The 18184-nt window shown below is 43.3% G+C and overlaps 3 protein-coding genes across 6 annotated transcripts; 1 reads left to right on the forward strand and 2 right to left on the reverse strand.

Annotated features, from left to right (window-relative positions):
• Positions 1–8: 8 nt before the first annotated feature.
• On the reverse strand, positions 9–1913 carry tmem60 (transmembrane protein 60). 2 transcript variants are annotated; one of them, XM_030366581.1, is made up of 2 exons: positions 1783–1913; positions 9–1146 (listed from the first exon to the last, which is right to left on the reverse strand). In XM_030366581.1, the coding sequence occupies exon 2, from the start codon at positions 1102–1104 to the stop codon at positions 700–702; it is 405 nt and encodes a 134-aa protein (XP_030222441.1). In that variant the 5' UTR covers positions 1105–1146; positions 1783–1913; the 3' UTR covers positions 9–699. The 2 variants fall into 2 exon arrangements, with proteins under 2 accessions (XP_030222441.1, XP_030222440.1); XM_030366580.1 differs by having other exon boundaries at positions 1717–1901.
• Positions 1914–2129: 216 nt separating this feature from the next.
• prr5a (proline rich 5a (renal)) lies at positions 2130–9954 on the reverse strand. Of its 2 annotated transcripts, none has more exons than XM_030366530.1 (11): positions 9667–9954; positions 8337–8464; positions 6805–6933; positions 6530–6610; positions 5993–6041; positions 5562–5619; positions 5378–5469; positions 4771–4932; positions 4489–4624; positions 3617–3886; positions 2130–3298 (listed from the first exon to the last, which is right to left on the reverse strand). In XM_030366530.1, the coding sequence occupies exons 2-11, from the start codon at positions 8462–8464 to the stop codon at positions 3003–3005; spliced, it is 1401 nt and encodes a 466-aa protein (XP_030222390.1). In that variant the 5' UTR covers positions 9667–9954; the 3' UTR covers positions 2130–3002. The 2 variants fall into 2 exon arrangements, with proteins under 2 accessions (XP_030222390.1, XP_030222392.1); XM_030366532.1 differs by having other exon boundaries at positions 4792–4932; positions 9667–9953.
• Positions 9955–10049: 95 nt separating this feature from the next.
• Positions 10050–17240, forward strand: rad52 (RAD52 homolog, DNA repair protein). 2 transcript variants are annotated; one of them, XM_030366537.1, is made up of 12 exons: positions 10050–10157; positions 13485–13571; positions 13848–13924; positions 14424–14525; positions 14622–14715; positions 14902–14969; positions 15075–15193; positions 15485–15560; positions 15639–15898; positions 16181–16380; positions 16667–16918; positions 16993–17240. In XM_030366537.1, the coding sequence occupies exons 2-12, from the start codon at positions 13565–13567 to the stop codon at positions 17052–17054; spliced, it is 1317 nt and encodes a 438-aa protein (XP_030222397.1). In that variant the 5' UTR covers positions 10050–10157; positions 13485–13564; the 3' UTR covers positions 17055–17240. The 2 variants fall into 2 exon arrangements, with proteins under 2 accessions (XP_030222397.1, XP_030222398.1); XM_030366538.1 differs by lacking the exons at positions 10050–10157; positions 13485–13571 and adding an exon at positions 13601–13756.
• Positions 17241–18184: the final 944 nt, after the last annotated feature.

Genomic DNA, 18184 nt, shown 5'->3' on the forward strand with positions numbered 1-18184 from the left:
GACCGATGCAGCATGAACTTGTTTATAATATACAACAAACAATAAATTGCAAGTATTAACTCATCTTACAATGTAGGACTTGTCGTTCATCAGTGTCGAAATATAATTGCGCTCGTACCAAATTATGTTGCAGTCGTGTAGGCAGTGTAACTCAACCTGGCAACCTGCTTGAGTCTCGGCAGGAGGGGGGCGGAGACAACTCTTCAAATGATGAATTTGGACTGCAGTACCCATTTTGGGCGTTCGATGTCAATGTTACATCTACCATTAATAATATATCATGCAGAAATCGGAGAAAAGGCAATATTCCAATGATGTATATTAAGTTCTTGTTTCCTACATGTGACGTTTCAGTCCCGTTTGGTGTATGCTAAAACGACTCCCGAGATACATAAGATGCATACATCGATTTGTCGACACAATAATCAAGTCAACTGTTTTAAACAGTGTATTTGGTAAAGCACGTACAAAAATGGTATTAGTGTACCAGTTCTCCGATATGTGAAGTGCACCACATAAAATGAACTGACTTTTACGAAAATGGTTTGTAACAATGAATGAATAAAAATAGTTGTGCAGTGTAACAAAGTTTCCCTTCAAGCATATCTTTAGTGGTTAAAAAACAAACAAAAAAACCCTCCAATCTTCATCCTCAATTTGTCCTGGAAGAAGTGAAATATGACCCTAGTAGTCCATTCCTCATTCCCTTCTGTACTGGAACACGCTGTGACCCAGTTCTACTAACGCCCCAACCAACAGGGTCCAGAGAGGTATGCACACCACGCTCAGCCAAATGTCCGTGAGCTTCTCCAGGCGGGAACACAGCGCCAAGCAAAAGCCAAGTTTTAGCAGCAGTGCTATGAGGTACCACATTGTGCGCGGCAGGTTCTGATGTCCATCTCGCGGGTTCAACGCTTGTTTACAACGACCTGCCATCCTCGCGACCAGCACGAGGATGAGAATCGCGTCAAAGGTCCAAATGGGAAGGAATATGAGAAACCAGTTCCAGTCGATATTAGAGTCCAGCTTGAGAACCAGCATGATGAGGAAGACGAGGGCAAAAAACCAACTCAGCAGCACCCGCTGGACCAGGGACATTTTCATTTACGGCGGGCCGTCTGTGTCCAATAGGCCAAGCAAGGAAACCTGTTTTGAAATGGTGCAATTAATCACATTTGAATAGCAGTGCAAAAATATTGTTAATGCCAATCTCAACGTCCCCATGACACCTACAACACATGTTTATTTGACAATATGGACTAATGCAGAAAAAATATAAACTAAACAAATGCAGATATTGCATGCATATCTAGGACCACGTACATGACACTCTAAAGACACACACACACGTTTAAATTAAAGTTTGCAATAATGAACACGGCATTTACGGACTCTACTAAGTTAAAACGTTAAAAACCAAGCGGGTACGTTAAAAAACAGGGGTTTCGGGTTTCCAGCCTGATCATGCCATGCTGTCAACCTTGTTCAGTTGCTGTGACGTCACCGATACCAACGTCAAGGAAATCGGAGGTCGGAAATTACCTATACCGATTTCTACGTTTAACAACGTAACAGTGTTCTGAATTGTACTAAACGCAGTGTTAGTAAGATAATATACTCAAGAATAACTATCTATAATAGCAGTCGCGTTGGCTTTGTATATGACCACAAACGAGTAAACGATACGAGTAAAAGTTTGAATATGTGTTATCCTACCACGTCAAGTGACTCTCAAATAGATTATACGAAAGCATACAGTCTGAATGATCCACTGTACCCCACCTGCTGACTTTCAGTGCGTTAAAGCAAAATGTGGTAGCGGTACCAACCAATACATACATGGGTACCAACTAGAGCAGGAAGGCAGGGAAGATCACGAACGCGTTGGAGAAGTGGAAATGCAACTGCGACGTAACATGTTCCGGCGGTATTTTCAAAGTTAAAGCATAGGTCCTCGACTTGTTATATTGGTGGTCTAACCATTTTATTGGTCGTCTAGCCAACGCGCAATTGCTGCCATCTACTTTTTATTCAAAGAATAATTAAATCTGTACAAAACTTAAAATATTCCTTCAAAGCATAGAATAAAAACTAAACATTTCACTTATTTTAGAAAAAAGACCAGCAAGGATGATTTAATGTAAATTTTTATGTACTGTACTAGTATAACAAATGTATAGAAATAACAATCTTGGATAAAACATCCTAGATATCACAGACTATCAAAAAAAGTACAAAACCTTTGAGGTAAAACATCATTGCAAAAAGCTTAGGTTAACAGCCTTTATCAAAATGGTTATTCATATTAATTTATAAACTTACTTCACAACATCTAGTCATTCTAAAAATAACACAAAAGATTTTTATTTACAAGTTACTGGTGCCACAAAATACAGTGTTTGAGACAACAATCAAATGTGTAAACAATAAACAATCATTCCTCAATTGTCTATTATAGAATGCCGGATTAAGAGATGTCTTCAAATGTATTATGCTTACAGCAATAACTTATGCGTTATTAAAGTTCAAACCAGTCGACATTTGTGTCAGACACAAATAAGCTAAGAGCACACAAACCTCTCAAAATTTCTAAGCAAAATGAAAAAATGCTTGCAAATTTCAAGTTAGCAAAATGGTCAATAGTATCCTACAAGGCAGATCAGATCAAAAGAACATAGCTTTTACTTCCATATAAAACTCAGAAAAAGAGCAGCGCCCTTGGCCAGGAAATCTGCTTACACAATGGAATAGTTTCTAAAAGCAGTCAAAAAAATGTGTACCCATTTCCAAGTGACCAAATTCCAAACCCCAATATCAAGACAGGACTAAATGTAGGAGGGATGCGATTTGATTAAGGGACCATTTGGATGACACCCCGTGGAAGCAATCCATGTAATTTGTCATCCGGGACTATTATGCCGGCCCCCCTGTCGGCGTCCCTCAGGTTCACCCGATAGGGTTGTTTCTCTCTCCGTACCCTGCTCCCCCGGCTCCCTTCATGTCTAGACGGTGCTCTGTCTGTCCTGACCGTACCCCTCTGACTCTGGTCCCTTGGGCGTGAAATCGATGAAGATGCCTTCTGAGGTGGTGGAGTCCTCGGACTCCACCGCACCGCCGATGACGGTCTCGGGGCTGGACGTGCCGCTGGTGGGGCTGGGGGAGGCGGCCCTGCGGAGGTCGCTGAGCGTGGTGGTGGCCGGGGTGCCGTGGAGGAGCCCTGCCGAGCGAAGCGGGTGGATGCAGGAGGACGGGTGGCAGAGGGACAGCTCCACCGTGCTGGAGCCAGCGTGCAGCAGCCCTGTGGGGGTCGTCACACAGTGGGAGAACTAAGTGCACCGGGAACGTTCAAGTCATTCAGGTCCAGAGTGCTTTACCACTCCGGAGGGAAATCCTTAGGGAGGTCGAGGTGAATACAAGCATCTAAAAGTTGATAACGTTTTCGTACAGTACACTTGAGAATACTATGGTGTGCTTGTTTGATTAAGAGGAAAAATCCAATACATCTCACAAATCTGAAGGGGAACGATCAGGGAAACCCTGAATAATGGCACATAGAGTCATATTGATATTGCTTTAGTGCTGTAAGTCTTTTGCCATTAGGACGTCCGACCCCTACCGTTATACTGAGATCCCACAGACAGCCTGTTGGTGGACATGTTGGACCCAGCCGCTATACTGCCATAGGCTGCCCCTTGTTCATCCAGGCAGGATGTGATCTCACAGGCAGAATGTCGCCGAATGCCGCCACTGCCAACAGAACCAGCATCCGGGTCGTACTCAGCCACCGGGGTGAGCAGAAGGGGAATGTTGTAGCTCTTTGATCTCACAACTGGATTTTTCGACAGTTGGTCCACTGGTTTGGGCCAGGACCATTGAAGGCGTTTCTCTGTTGTAAACAATCACCGCAAGACAGGGGAGGGGGGAATGATTGAAGGGCCAGTAGAGGTTCTCAGTCCTATGGTCTAGGTAATAACCCAATTGCCTACGACTGAGGGGATGAGATATTATGAGCGTTCCTGACTCCCTTGATACACAAAATATCCAGTGGCAAGAGTGGAAGTGCTAACTCTGGTGTCCTGGCCCTTCCCAAACAGGTGCTTGTACCAACATGGGCCCCAAGTCATCTCCTGGTCTCTCACCTGGTCTCTCATTGGATAGTTTCATTCCTCGTCTCTCCACTGGGATAGGCAGTGTGGGGTGTACACACAGGCTGCTACACACCTAAAGCTGTGCCACACACTAGCATAGGATGAGGTGTGATATCCCCAACAGTACTTACTATGCATGTTGGGTGTCTTGTAAAAGCACAATGTATTTTTTCTATTAATTAACTTTTTTTCCCTTCCTCACTGACCTAATTCACTAATTCATTTCTAAATGGAGAACAAAAGATCAGATTGCCTTCTGAGATATAGATCTGTACATCAAAACCGGCAGCGATTTTGTTGCCAACAGGTGTCTCCAACACCCTCGACCTCTCCCACTCACCCAGAACACAGCACTGGGCCTCGCTCCCATCCCCAGAGTAGAGTCCGTGGGTGCCCAGGTAAGGAGACACTACCTTCTGCACTAGAGACTCCAGCCTCATGTAGTCCTCACTGGCCACCCGTTGCTCATGCACCCCCTGCGGGTGGATCAGAGAGAGCACAGTGATGCACAGTACCTGTGTGCGTGCGTTGGGCCATGGGCCGACGCTAGGTCATCCCAGTCAGTCATGGTGATGGTGGTAGATGTCGGGGGTGGAGCTATGATCGATAGGAAGATGATTACCAATGGAGCAAGGGTGGCTACCTGCAGGATTAGCAGCATCTGTGTGATGGAGGGCGGGACACGCGCCCGCGGCCGGGACAGCGCGTCGTCCAGCTTCACACTGAGGACGATGGTGTTGCGGAACTGGAGCAGGGCCAGCTGTCTCACGGAAGGCTCCTTACCCTGGATACAGATGGATAGACGGACGGACAGCAGAACACACGGACAGACAACAGAACACATGGACAGACAACAGAATACAAGAAGGAACATCAGAAGGCATGTTCAGACAACTGAATACGAGAAATAACAGAACACATGGACAGACAACATGTCACACAGACAGACAATAGAACACACGGACATGCAACAGAACACGCAGATAGACAACACAACTGTCTGGATCCGTCCATAACAAGATAATGATGCAGTGTGAAACCTCCTGGGATGAACTCGGGAAAGGGTGAGGGAGGGGAACACGACAGGGAGGTGAGGTGGAAGGTGAATGCGATAGAGATTGGAGAGAGGGATGTGATCACAACAGGGGGATGAGTGGGGTGAAGACTATGGGGGAGGGAGGGAGGGAGGGAGGGAGGGAGGGAGGGAGGGAGGAGGAAGGTGTTTCTACCTGCACTGGGTGGAAGATGGCCTGCAGCATTGACAGAACATCACAGAAGAAGAAGTCCCATGTCTCGGCCAGGGAGTCCAGTAACTTTTGACCTGAACCAATTAAATGCTAAATATTAATACAAAGAAAATGCAGCGTGTTGAAGGTTTTGTTTACTTAAATTATTTCTTTCTGCTCGATATACCTTCATAGAACCTTATCTTGTCCCGAAGAATTACCATGCCCTTTGTAAGGAGTTGATTCTGTAAGGCACAGAGGATAGAAATTATTTAATTAAAAACTCAGAGAAATTACATCATTGGCTTCTGTCTGGGTTTATTAGGTTAATGTTGCCGTATAGTGTGCATGCTTAAAGTGCACAACTCAACATATATACATCTATATATGCCAACTTCAATAATTCTTCACTTCATAGTAAATGAAGAGAAAGAGGTTTAGTGAGGAGAAAAGTGTGGATATGCTCATGCTACATGTGTGTATGACCCATGTGATGTTTCAGAGCAGCATTTTACTGTTCTTTACAGTGTTCCATTGCAACTGAGTGGATGCCAAATAATACCCTCATTGTTTATACTTATAGTAACAATCAATCAAGATGGTGTTAAAGGTTCTTACGTGGAGGTACTCAGTGAAAAAGGAGCCCAGCTCTGTCTTCAGCAGATGCCTGAGAGGAGAAATCAGAGGGAACGGCTTCACTAAGTGACTTCATGACATGACGGCTCATTGTTAGAGGAGCTGCACTACAACACTTATGGAGAATGAAGAATAACAGGCATCTGAGAAAGGACAAGCTTCAACTAACAGCTATTCTAGTCAAACATGTATGGGATATCTCATTTGTTGTGCCCATATCCCAGAGAGAAAAACAAAAACCCTTCAAAAGGGTTTCAGAGGGTGTGTCTACATTATCCTGTGTGGGACAAGCACATGATTCAATATTTCCCTAAACATACATCACACACGAAAACAAGTTCCTGCAACAAAAATATATTATTATAAATATATTCTGTGTGTGTGTGTGTGTGTGTGTGTGTGTGTGTGTGTGTGTGTGTGTGTGTGTGTGTGTGTGTGTGTGTGTGTGTGTGTGTGTGTGTGTGTGTGTGTGTGTGTGTGTGTGTGTGTATTGTGCAGGCTTGTGTGTGTGCGTCTTACCGGACACCTTCGTTAAGGATGTAGAGGTCATTATCTGCCAGACCTTTCTTCTGGAAGACTGCTATGACCGCATTGTGAATACTGTGTTGGCAACAAGAGAAGAAAACACATATATATATATATATACACCGACGATGTATACCAGATGCATGTGGGTTGGTTCTTATGAATGCTCCGTGTTATCTTCCCGTTCATACTGAAAGTGAACGGATAACTCGGCTACTATGTCTTGTCAGGTAAAGGCCGTTGCTTGTTCGTCTCTGCAGAGTGCTTACCTGTTCCAGGTGGCATTGGCTCCCCCCTTCTTCTGCTTCTCCCCTCCTCTCTCCTCCGAGACACACTTGTCACTCTTCCCCAGCTCACTCAGACTGGGCGAGCTCATTAACTTCAACCTGTGCAGAGTCCTCATGGCCGAAAGAGGAAGGGAGAGAGAGACACACATACGCAAAATATATATAAATATACAAGTGTTGGGCCCGAGTGAAGGAGGTCAGGTTAGATGGCAGCTGACACAGAAGAGAAACCCAAGACCATAGCCAGAGGGAAAGAAGAGAACAAAGGCATCGTGGGGCTGCGTGTGTGTGTGTGTTTCCAAAAAAGGGAGGAAGAGTAAGAAAGCATAGGAGAGAGTGTGAGAAAGAGAAAGAGAAAGAGAGAGAGAGAGAGAGAGAGAATGAGAGAGAGAGAGAGAGAGAGAGAGAGAGAGAGAGAGAGAGAGAGAGAGAGAGAGAGAGAGAGAGAGAGAGAGAGAGAGAGAGAGGTACAGAAGTAGGACAGGGATTCATGGTATAGGAGAGGGACCCAGTGCTGAAAGAGTGATGGGCGGAGCCAAGCCCAGCGTTGGACCTCAGTGTCCCCTACCGGCCCTCAGAAGAAGGCCGAACAATAGGCAATAACAACAGAGCAAACAATATCCAGTGATGCCGCATTCACTTCCTCCCCCGCCCTGCCCCCCCATCGCCCCCATCTCTCCCCCTCTTAATACAATAAGGCCATTGACAGGGGAGAATGTCAACATGCAGCACAGATGTGAGAGGAGGGGAGGGGTGGGAGGACGGATGCGGGCTTGCATTGGGCTGGTCACATGCACAGAGCTAGGCTAAATGAGCAGGAAGTCAGCTGGCTCTTTAACAACACACAGGGACAGGAAAGCAGGAGACACACTGTGCAAGCCCTTCCTGCTTCACTACTGCTCACCACCGCAGCCACAAACACACTGTCCAACCAAAGACATTCCGTTTTCCACATGAATGAGTTCATTCATTCATCCACTTTTAATTTTTCCCCGGCAAACATGACTCCTTGAAACCTCCATCTGTGTTGCTTCTATTAAAGTTTGGAACAATAAGTGAGGCTAATATAAAGTAGATTATGATATAATGTGGGCAGATGTAGTAATCGATGTGCGTGAGAACAGCAGGGGTCAGGAGGACAAAAATACATTTCTGAGCATTGATCAAATATAAGGTGTTCCGTCCCAAAGGAGACAGAACACCATGTCTGCCAATACACAATAAACAATGGACTAATTAAGCACCCACACATGCAAGCCAGCCATTCACAAACCCTCTTGCGACACCAATTAGGCCCAGTGTAAAAATGTGAATGCATATTTCGTTTGCCATGCTAAGATCTATCTATAATGTATAATATTGAGTGTTTTTGGTTGATAATAAACAACTTATATATTACCCAGACACATAGAACAACAAGAAATACCCTAATACAATTGCGCTACGAATGAATAGTCCCTTCTAATCTCAAATTGCCTTTGTTTAAAATGTTAATCATCGGGGCTAATCCTTACCTCCTGATAGGATGATAGCTGTTGTCCATGTCAGGGCTGGAGGGCGGGCCAGAGAAGGTTGTGAAATTGAGTGACAGGGGTCGGGGGGAGGGGCGCGAGCCATTCCTCCGACGTAGTCCATCTAGCATCTGTCAAATAAGGAATAGGATTATAGAATTAGGAATAGAGGAGTTCTGCCCTGATCAACACATTGGACGTGGACATATAACTGCATGTTGCACAGAGGCCCTCTTAAATTAATGGGTATAGATTATATTGTGTGATTTGCTCTCTCAATGTAGGCCTATTACGAAAATATTGAATATAAAAATAATATTAAAATGATGTTTATGTGATTTGTATAGCATAAAGCTCTTTTTGGTTGCTTAAGCAACCAAAAAATAGGCCCTACCCTTTCTGACCTGTCTTTTATCAACTGTTATTTCGACATTAGGGAAGTCGGCCTATTGTTTTTCCCTGTTGCACAATCAGTATTAAGGTTTCTTTTCAGCACAATACTGATGACATGTTACAACAGAGAAAAACTGAAAAAGTCTAGGTAGCCTGATGAAATGGTGTGTGATATCGTTTAACCATAGCGACGTAGAAAGGCACCATCAGCTGGCCATTGACTAGAACAACCGTCTGGCTTGGCTTTCCACCCTTTTCCAGACAAAAGACCAAAAACATCGGCCAATCATCAAGTTATTTACATCCTGTTTGCAAAGGCAGAAGTAAGATGACACTTCCTTTCTGGCAACTAAAGAGCAGTAGTAGAAAATAACATCTGGTTATCTCTACCTCATGTACACACACCCATGCGCGCCCCGATACACACACACGCACGCGCGCGAGGTCGGTGCGTGTGTGTGTGTGTGTGTGTGTAAGTGAAAGGGGGCGAGACGGATAAACAGAGAGCGAAATACAGTCTGCCAGTCATGCTACGCACAATTTGCTTTGTCCTTTCCTTTGGTGATCCACAGATCGATAGCCATACAACACGTTCATCTGCATTGTTGTGATGAAAATCAACACCCAACTGTTTTTCGCAATGTTTTGATTGGTTTCATGAGATGTGAAACAGGGTCAACAGAGGAACAGTGCATGGTGCGTAACGTAGACTCCAGTAGACGCCAGTCTTGCGTACGTGGAGGTTTTCCTACATGTGTGCCCCAAGAAGAATGGCAAGATGACTATATAAACACATTGGCTAACATAAAGGTGGAGTGTCTAAATCAAGGCGGTTAGAGATAGCGCTACGTGGAGGTCACACATAGATAGGAAATATTTACATTGGACACAAAGTTGCCTCATCCATATGGTCTGTGCGACTAGACAATCGTCTCCTTACCGTGGGTATCCTGTTTTTCCAGATGGGATCAAATGAACGTCTTTTAGTGTCGCAATTTCTTCTTGGCTAAATAGAGGCTAGACTCTTCTATCGCGTCCGTAATAGTTTTCCATGTTTAATCTGGGATAATTCAGGGTTCCGTTTTGAAGGATGCGCCAGCGACCTAGACGGTTGTGTTGTAGTCATTCATGAAGCGTGCACCGCATGCTCGCCCCCATGTTGTTTTGAGTACAGACGAGAACCTGCGCGGACGGCGCCGAATGCGTTTGAGTCTACGAAAACAAGTGCACGCGCATAGGGAAATTTGGCCAGAAAGGCGTTGCGAGGTGCGGTAGACGAGACCGATCATGCAACGAGACGAAAAGATCAACCTTATGACGGATATAATTTTGTGCAATATTTGGGGAACAGACACAAAGAAAAAAATGGGTCTTGGTTTATATAGCGAACACGCCCTGCATAGAGCATGGATGGATGTGTCATAAGAAGATGTAAGCCTATCGATAGCTTATAGTACACACACACACACACACACACACACACACACACACACACACACACACACACACACACACACACACACACACACACACACACACACACACACACACACACACATATTTATATATGGTAATTATTGCGATAAGGGGACATTAATTTACCATTTATTAACACTAATGCAGCTATAAGCGGTAGTATATAGCATTAGGGGTTTTGGTTATTGCGTTTGTGTTAACCCTAACCCAATCACCCTAACCTCATGGCAATGCTATTATTTAATATTGTATGTTATTAAATAATAATAACATAAAACATATACTGTAGTTAAAATGAACACCATTACCTTAGTTCAGATAAACAACATTAAGAAAACATGAAAACACCATTGGTCAATTATTACAGACCATTAACTAGTTAACTAATCGTGAGTTAATAATTATTACTGCATTCACTTATTTTAATTTATGATTAACTTATGTATCCTTATTATAAAGTACTACCACATATATATATACATAATAACATATCATAGCCTTAAGAGTGCATTTGCATCATATTCGGTTATATATAACCGAATATGATGCAAATACACACATACCAAGGCTTTGATTGGCAGAAGTATTCAAATCTATTTGAATAGTTATTTTACTTCCAAGATAAGAATTCCCCATATAAAGGATTAAAACAATTTGTTAATACTGTAGGCCTAATCATGTGCCTCAGATTTAACTCAAAAGCCCCTGCAGGGGATCCCAGTTATATTCATGTTTCAAATATAAATACATAAATTCCATAGACCCCACTATAACAGCAAGGGTGTTTTTTTTTCTTTTTATAAATATTGAGTATGTGGTAGCTGTGAATAGAGTGGTGAAGTCACGCCCCTTCCGGTAGAGCTCATGGGACCTATGAGATTGAAAAATATGAATGGGTGTCAATGGAGAGAAAATAATTATTTTCTGGTCCCAGTTTTTATATGCCCTGGATTACACATATGTTGTTTGTGGATTTAAAGGATAATTTTTCATGCAAAGAGTTCGACCGTTTATTGTGCAATTGTTCAGATAAAGGCTGTAGAGAAAACACAACGAGAAAGAATACACGGCTCGTATGTGACGTCACGCTCCCTGCGACTGGCGTGGAGAAGACCGACAATCTTCCCATCGGCCTAACTGAAACTCTGCACGTGCGCCGACTTATAGTGGTTTTCACCTCTTCTATGCTTTTATCCTCGCCTTGAAAAAAAGTGGTGAAGTGGAGCAGAGAGATCGCCATCTCTGTGCCGAGTTCCAAGTGTGCGTGTGGTGACGTATATCATATGCGTCGAGAGCAGCGAAGAGCTCACAAAGCGGCCTCACATAAAACCTACAATTATCAAACTTCTTCACGAACGTTTTACCGGAAGGGGCGTGACTTCGCCACTCTATAGAGTGGCGAAGTCACGCCCCTTCCGGTAGAGCTCACGGGACCTATGAGATCGAAAAATATGAATGGGTGTCAATGGAGAGAAAATAATTATTTTCTGGTCCCAGTCTTTATATGCCCTGGATTACACATATGTTGTTTGTGGATTTAAATGATAATTTTTTATGCAAAGAAAACTAAAAATGTTTGTGAAGAAGTTTGATAATTTTAGGTTTTATGTGAGGCCGCTTTGTGAACTACAGCTCTTCGCTGCTCTCGACGCATATGATATACGTCACCACACCCGCACTTGGAACTCGGCACAGAGATGGCGATCTCTCTGCTCCACTTCACCAGTTTTGTTCAAGGCGAGGATAAAAGCATAGAAAGAGGTGAAAACTACTATAAGTCGGGGCATGTGGAGAGTTTTAGTTATGTGCCATCTCTATGTGCCATCTCTGTGCCGAGTTCCAAGTGCGGGTGTGGTGACGTATATCATATGCGTCGAGAGCAGCGAAGAGCTGTAGTTCACAAAGCGGCCTCACATAAAACCTAAAATTATCAAACTTCTTCACGACATTTTTTAGTTTTCTTTGCATGAAAAATTATAATTTAAATCCACAAACAACATATGTGTAATCGAGGGCATGGGCTCTCGGCGAAGTCACGCCCCTTCCGGTAGAGCTCATGGGACCTATGAGATCGAAAAATATGAATGGGTGTCAATGGAGAGAAAATAATTATTTTCTGGTCCCAGTCTTTATATGCCCTGGATAGACATATGCTGTTTCCGGATTTAAATTATAATTTTTCATGCAAAGAAAACAAAAAAAAAAAGTGAAGAAGTTTGATAATGTTAGGTTTTGTGTGAGGCTGCTCTGTGTCGCTCTGTGTACAGCTCTTCGCTGTTCTCGACGCGAATGATATACGTCACCACCCGCACTTGGAACTCCGGTACAGACGTGGCGATCTCTCTGCTCCACCCTTTTTCCAAGGGGAGGATAAAAGCATCGAAAGAGGTGAAAACCATTATACGTTGAGGCATGTCGAGAGTTTCAGTTATGCCGATGGGGAGATTGTCGGTCTTGTCCAAGGCCAGTCGCAGGGAGCGTGACGTCACATACGAGCTGTGAAGTCTTTCTCATTCCGTTTTCTCTGCAGCCTTTAATTGAACAATTGCACAATAAACGGTCAAACTCTTGACATGAAAAATTATCATTTAAATCCACAAACAACATATGTGTAATCTGGGGCATATAAAGACTGGGGCCAGAAGATAATTATTTTCTCTCCATTGACACCCATTCATATTTCGGTCTCATAGGTCCCGTGGGCTCTACCGGAAGGGGCGTGACTTCGTCACTGCAGCGGTTAGAGTGGTGTGAATTTGCGCATGCGCTGACCACAAGGCCTATTTTCACGTAGGAATATTTTTGGGAATACTTCGTAGCAACAGTGAAGAAGTGCATAATTCATGTTTAGAATATCAACAAATGCAGACCGACACCATCAATTAGACTCGTGCACTGTTTAAAGGACCACCACATAAGATCCTTAATTATTTTATATTATCTTAAAATAAAAGTTGAATACAGCCAGCACGATTTATTCCCTCGAGCTTACCATTATGAACTGCCATGCAAAAAGAATCACAGCTCTATTTCCGAAATGTGTTGTAATGTCAAATTGAATATATGCCTGCAGCCTGACGTTACTTTTCAAAACAAAAGCAGGAGTAGCCTATCCGTGATCCACAATCCACAATAAAGTTAGTCTGACATTGGTTAGTGTTTTCTATCCCAAATAAATCGTTAATAGGCCCTAGACTGTAGATTGCAAATAGATCAAAAACATTACATCTTATATATTTACAATACATTGTGTGTACAGTCATGTAAAATCCGATGTTTCAGTGGTGTAGCTGTATTGAAGCGGCCCAAAACTAGACTGGCTTTACCCCGTCCGGCAGAGCGGGAAGTTCGGTTTGCAGCTCATGGTTTGTAAGTATCTTCAGCTAGGTCTCACATTTCATTTAAACTGATTGACAAAGTACTTTTTAAGATCGAATTTTGGTGTAGTGTTTGCTGGTCTTTCCGCGGTGTATTGCATTCGATACAATTCATTATTACAAACTATTTGCATCAAGCTCAACGCCACTCAGTATTAGCGTATTACTCATTACATTGTAAGGCGGTTTTATACAATATCACTGACAATATCAATGTGACATGAAGTGTAACAATGTAACTGAACACTGACGCGGTGTATCGCATTAGGTGAAGACAGGAAGAACAACATGCACCATGATGTTGAGGGCGAGAAGACCCCCCAGACAACGAAGTGTTTTGGACAGGTAGGAATATATCTTGAATAACATCGAATCTTATTGTCGGGTATAGCTCTATGTAAAACTGTAACGTTACTATGTAACTTATGTTTGGTCGTAGCATGCTATTGCCAAAGCCAAGCTACCTGGAACTAGCCTTAACAGTGTTCTTGATAAAGAAGGTAAACCCCATCCAGTTGCTTGAGATTTTGTTGCCATAGATCTTGTGTGCAAGCGTCAGTCAAATTGACTTATGAAAGCAATGCAATGACATGTACAAGGATATATGAATGAATCTATCCTGTGTATTTTGTTTGCAGTCAACAGGAATAGTACGACTTTCAGCATAGTAATGTAATGATTAGTAGTAGTTTTAATGCATGTCAATAAATGAAAAAATCCTGGACACTATTTTATTGGGTGACCAGAGGGGCTGGGGGAATGGATGTTTTTTTCAAACAATGTGTACAGTATCAATTATGTTCATTTGATCTAGTAGCAATTATGGATTTAAATTTTTTTACAGTACAAATTCACAGCAGAGGAATACCTGGCAGTACAGAATGCATTGCGGCAGAAGCTGGGGCCAGAGTACATCAGTACCAGGATGGCTGGAGGGGGCCAGAAGGTAGGGCTCTGATCTCTGTTATGGATAGTTATATAGCAATAGTTCCTCGGTTTCCTGCAGCCAGAATACAGTACTCTGTGTCATTGTGTTCCACAGGTGTGTTACGTGGAGGGCCATCGTGTGATCAGCCTGGCTAACGAGATGTTTGGCTACAACGGCTGGTCTCACTCCATCTCACAGCAGAACGTTGGTAGGCATGGGGTCGCCGCCCTTCTGTGACACTGCTTTGGTTGGTTGGTTTGCCTGTGTTCGCATTGTCTTAGCTGCCTGTTATCCTACTTTTTCATGTCATGCATGGGGGCTTACTTGGTTTCCCCTCTGGGATTAATTAAGTGTATCGTATCATAATGAGTGCTGTGTTTGGTTGTCTCCACAGATTTCGTAGACCTTGTTAATGGAAAGTTCTACGTTGGCGTCAGCGCTTTCATCAAGGTCCAGTTAAAGGTTTGCGATTATTATTCAAAAAAAATTCGAACCCTTTTTCAACCATTCATCGTGTTTCTCTGGTGAAATGCCTTGCTGGGTCTAAGTGAGTGTTTTGTCTCCCAGGACGGGTCCTTCCATGAGGATGTGGGCTATGGCGTGAGCGAGGGGCTCAAGTCGAAGGCTTTGTCGCTGGAGAAGGCCAGGAAGGAGGCCGTCACGGATGGAATGAAGAGAGCACTCAAGTATGGCAGTAGCATAGCTTGTCTAGCATTGTGTGTAGAATAGCTAAGCGTAGTGTAACGTGGTGTAATGCCGCCTAGTGTTGTGTTGCATGTAGTCGCATAATATCATTAGTAGTGTGGATTTGATGGCAGGGCTGGTTGAGGAAATCATCTTTCATATGTCTGCTACAATTACCAATTTTTTCATTCACAAGTCAATATTATTTATTATGGTATTTACTGAGGATTCCAACATCAGTAAATCACTAATTTGATAATGTTCTGATATTGGGCTTACTGTGGTTGTTTCAGATGTTTTGGCAACGCCCTGGGTAACTGTATCCACAATAAGGAATACCTGATAGCTATCAACAAGATCCCCAAACAGGTAATGCATGTTCCTACAATGGTCGCTTAATCTGTTGTTTGGAAGCTAAATCTTTCCCCCCTTCTCAACCCTCTACAGCCCACCCCTCCTCTAGACCCCGCCCAAACCAAGCGCACAGACGGTGAGCCTATGATAGAGAAAGCTCGTTTGTCCAGCTTGGCCCACGACAACAACATGACCGGATCCTCACGAAACCCATTGGAGCTCAGAACCGGCCACCAGAACCGTTCAGAAGGCCGGAGCCGTGCAACCGAAGTCCAAACCGTACTCTTTCCCTCCCCTAGTATTGGTTCCAAACTACAGCCAGATCAGCTGGACAAGAAGGAAAACATTGATGGGTAAGGTTCTCTATCATACAGGCCAGGCGTCTTTCCTTACAGTTCTCATGAGATAATAATACATTTGTTTAGATAAGCCTGCACTCGAACTGGAGACCGCTGATTCAACTATCACCCAAGAAGATAGCATTTAAAAAAGATTAACAATGTATTATATGTATTTCATAAAAACATGGAAAGGTGTTATTGTACTGTTATTTCAAGAGTATAGATATTTGATTCCATGATGTTTTTTGATTCTATCTACTCCATCTACTGGCTATGACGTCCTGTTTCCTGCAGTCCTCTTTTAGAGCCTTCGGATGATGGAGTCTCTGAAGGACAGACAGACCCAAAGCAGCTGAGAAAGCTCAAGCAGCAGCAACTCCAGCAAAAGTTCAGAAAGGAGATGGAAGCCAGGAAACAAACACCGAAGCACGAGAAATCTAAATTCAAATCTGAACATATCCAGACCAGCATTGCTCAGAAACCTCCTCAAGAAGGTAATGTCTACTTGATTATTAATCATTCTGCATGTACGGATAAATTGCCTTGGAATTCTGAGATGCCTAAGAATTCTGAGATTTCAGTTTGGCGACTTTCCAGGTCCTGTAAGCCCTTTTGAAAAAGCAGCCATATTTGGTCATAGCACCTCTAGGGTTCATAAAGGGACCTGCATCAGGGATGAGTATTTAGCATGTAGAGAGCCTTGTAGCCACCACCAGAGGGCTCAAGATACTAGACTGTGCACCCAGATATCACCAGTGAGTAATTCTCCCTTGTCACCAGATGACCCAGAGCTCTGGAACTTCACCCTGGAGGGGATCGAGGAGCTGAACGGCTCCGCAGAGGGGGGCCTGAGGCCCACCCCACCCGGAAACCACCAGATGCAGACGCGCAGTATGACCCCTCAGAGGGAACCCAAAAGTCCTGGAAGGCCCCGAGATGTAGATCCCCCGCAGGGCGGTCCGACATACTGCCACCAAGCCCCCGGGCAAGACGTCCCCCAGTATGGAAACGGACATCCCAATCACCCCCAGGGTATGCCAGGTTGTGTATTTGTGTATGTTTGTTTTATGTAATTAATGTGTCTAATTTGGTATTCTCATTGGCAGGCCAGGGGTTCAGCCCATACAGACAAGGGCAATACATGAAAAAACGGAAACTGGACACATGAACGAATACAAAACAAATGAATGTTCCTTTTCAATGTTTTAAAAGATTTTACAATTATTTTATATTTATTTGTTAATGTGAACAATGCATTTCTATTGTTATTTATTTTGTTGGTTGATATGTATTTCTTCATGCTTGGTGTTTCTGTAAACCAGGTAAAATAAAACGTTGCTTATCACGCAAGTTCCATAGCAGTCCCTCTTCAACCATTTCCATTCTACAGGTGGAGGGTTTAATTCGTTTAAGTCGATAGGGTTTAAATGTGGTCGATAGGGTTTACATGTTTTAATGTGGTCGATAGTGTTTATATATGGTCGATAGGGTTTACATGTGGTCGATAGGGTTTAAATGTGGTCCATAGGGTTTAAATGTGGTCCATAGTGTTTAAATGTGGGCGATAGTGTTCAAATGTGGTCGATAGGGTTTACGTGTGGTCCATAGTGTTTAAATGTGGGTGATAGTGTTTAAATGTGGGCGATAGTGTTTACATGTGGTCGATAGGGTTTACATGTGGTCCATAGTGTTTAAATGTGGTCCATAGTGTTTACATGTGGTCCATAGTGTTTAAATGTGATCGATAGTGTTTAAATATGGTCGATAGTGTTTAAATGTTCTTTTCCCTCACTCTCCACCTCATCCCTAACTCTCCACCTCAAGCTGGTGTGTAGTGAGCGTTCTGGCACCGATTGGCTGCCGTGCATCACCCAAGTGGGTGCTACATATTGGTGGTGGTTAGTGAGGTCCCCCCTTCACTTTAGGCGTCTTTGAGTGTTATTAATTATTATTATTCATGTTTAACCTGTTTTCCTTTTATTCCTAGTCTGTTTTACATAGTTTTGAATGATGACTATATGCTCTGTAAGGTGTCCTTGGGTGTCTTGAAAGGCGCCTCTAAATTAAATGTATTATTATTATTAATTGTTTAGTGACGTCAAGGTCCATATTTAGTGGGACTCCAACATTGTCCTACACTATCGAACACAGGATTATTGATGCGGCAGTGTAGACGAGGCTGGTTGCCTAATAATATGAACTGGTTTTAAATGGCTATGCTGCTTTTGTCGACGAGACCTTATAAAAAATACTTCCTGGAAGATCTAGAACAAGGAGCTCAATGCACAGCAGGGCTTG

The sequence above is a fragment of the Gadus morhua genome, chromosome 9 (genome assembly GCF_902167405.1).
Source record: "Gadus morhua chromosome 9, gadMor3.0, whole genome shotgun sequence".
NCBI classification, from domain to species: domain Eukaryota; kingdom Metazoa; phylum Chordata; class Actinopteri; order Gadiformes; family Gadidae; genus Gadus; species Gadus morhua.

Excerpts from the sequence above, each read along its gene's own strand:
- tmem60 (XM_030366581.1), bottom strand. The coding sequence starts at position 1,104 with ATGAAAATGTCCCTGGTCCAGCGGGTGCTGCTGAGTTGGTTTTTTGCC.
- prr5a (XM_030366530.1), bottom strand. The coding sequence starts at position 8,464 with ATGCTAGATGGACTACGTCGGAGGAATGGCTCGCGCCCCTCCCCCCGA. Across the intron at positions 5,620-5,992 it reads TTTTCACTGAGTACCTCCAC|AATCAACTCCTTACAAAGGG; the intron begins GTAAGAACCTTT and ends TGTGCCTTACAG. Across the intron at positions 3,299-3,616 it reads TGTGGGATCTCAGTATAACG|GGCTGCTGCACGCTGGCTCC; the intron begins GTAGGGGTCGGA and ends CGACCCCCACAG.
- rad52 (XM_030366537.1), top strand. Across the intron at positions 14,716-14,901 it reads CATCTCACAGCAGAACGTTG|ATTTCGTAGACCTTGTTAAT; the intron begins GTAGGCATGGGG and ends TTGTCTCCACAG. Across the intron at positions 15,194-15,484 it reads GGAATGAAGAGAGCACTCAA|ATGTTTTGGCAACGCCCTGG; the intron begins GTATGGCAGTAG and ends TGGTTGTTTCAG.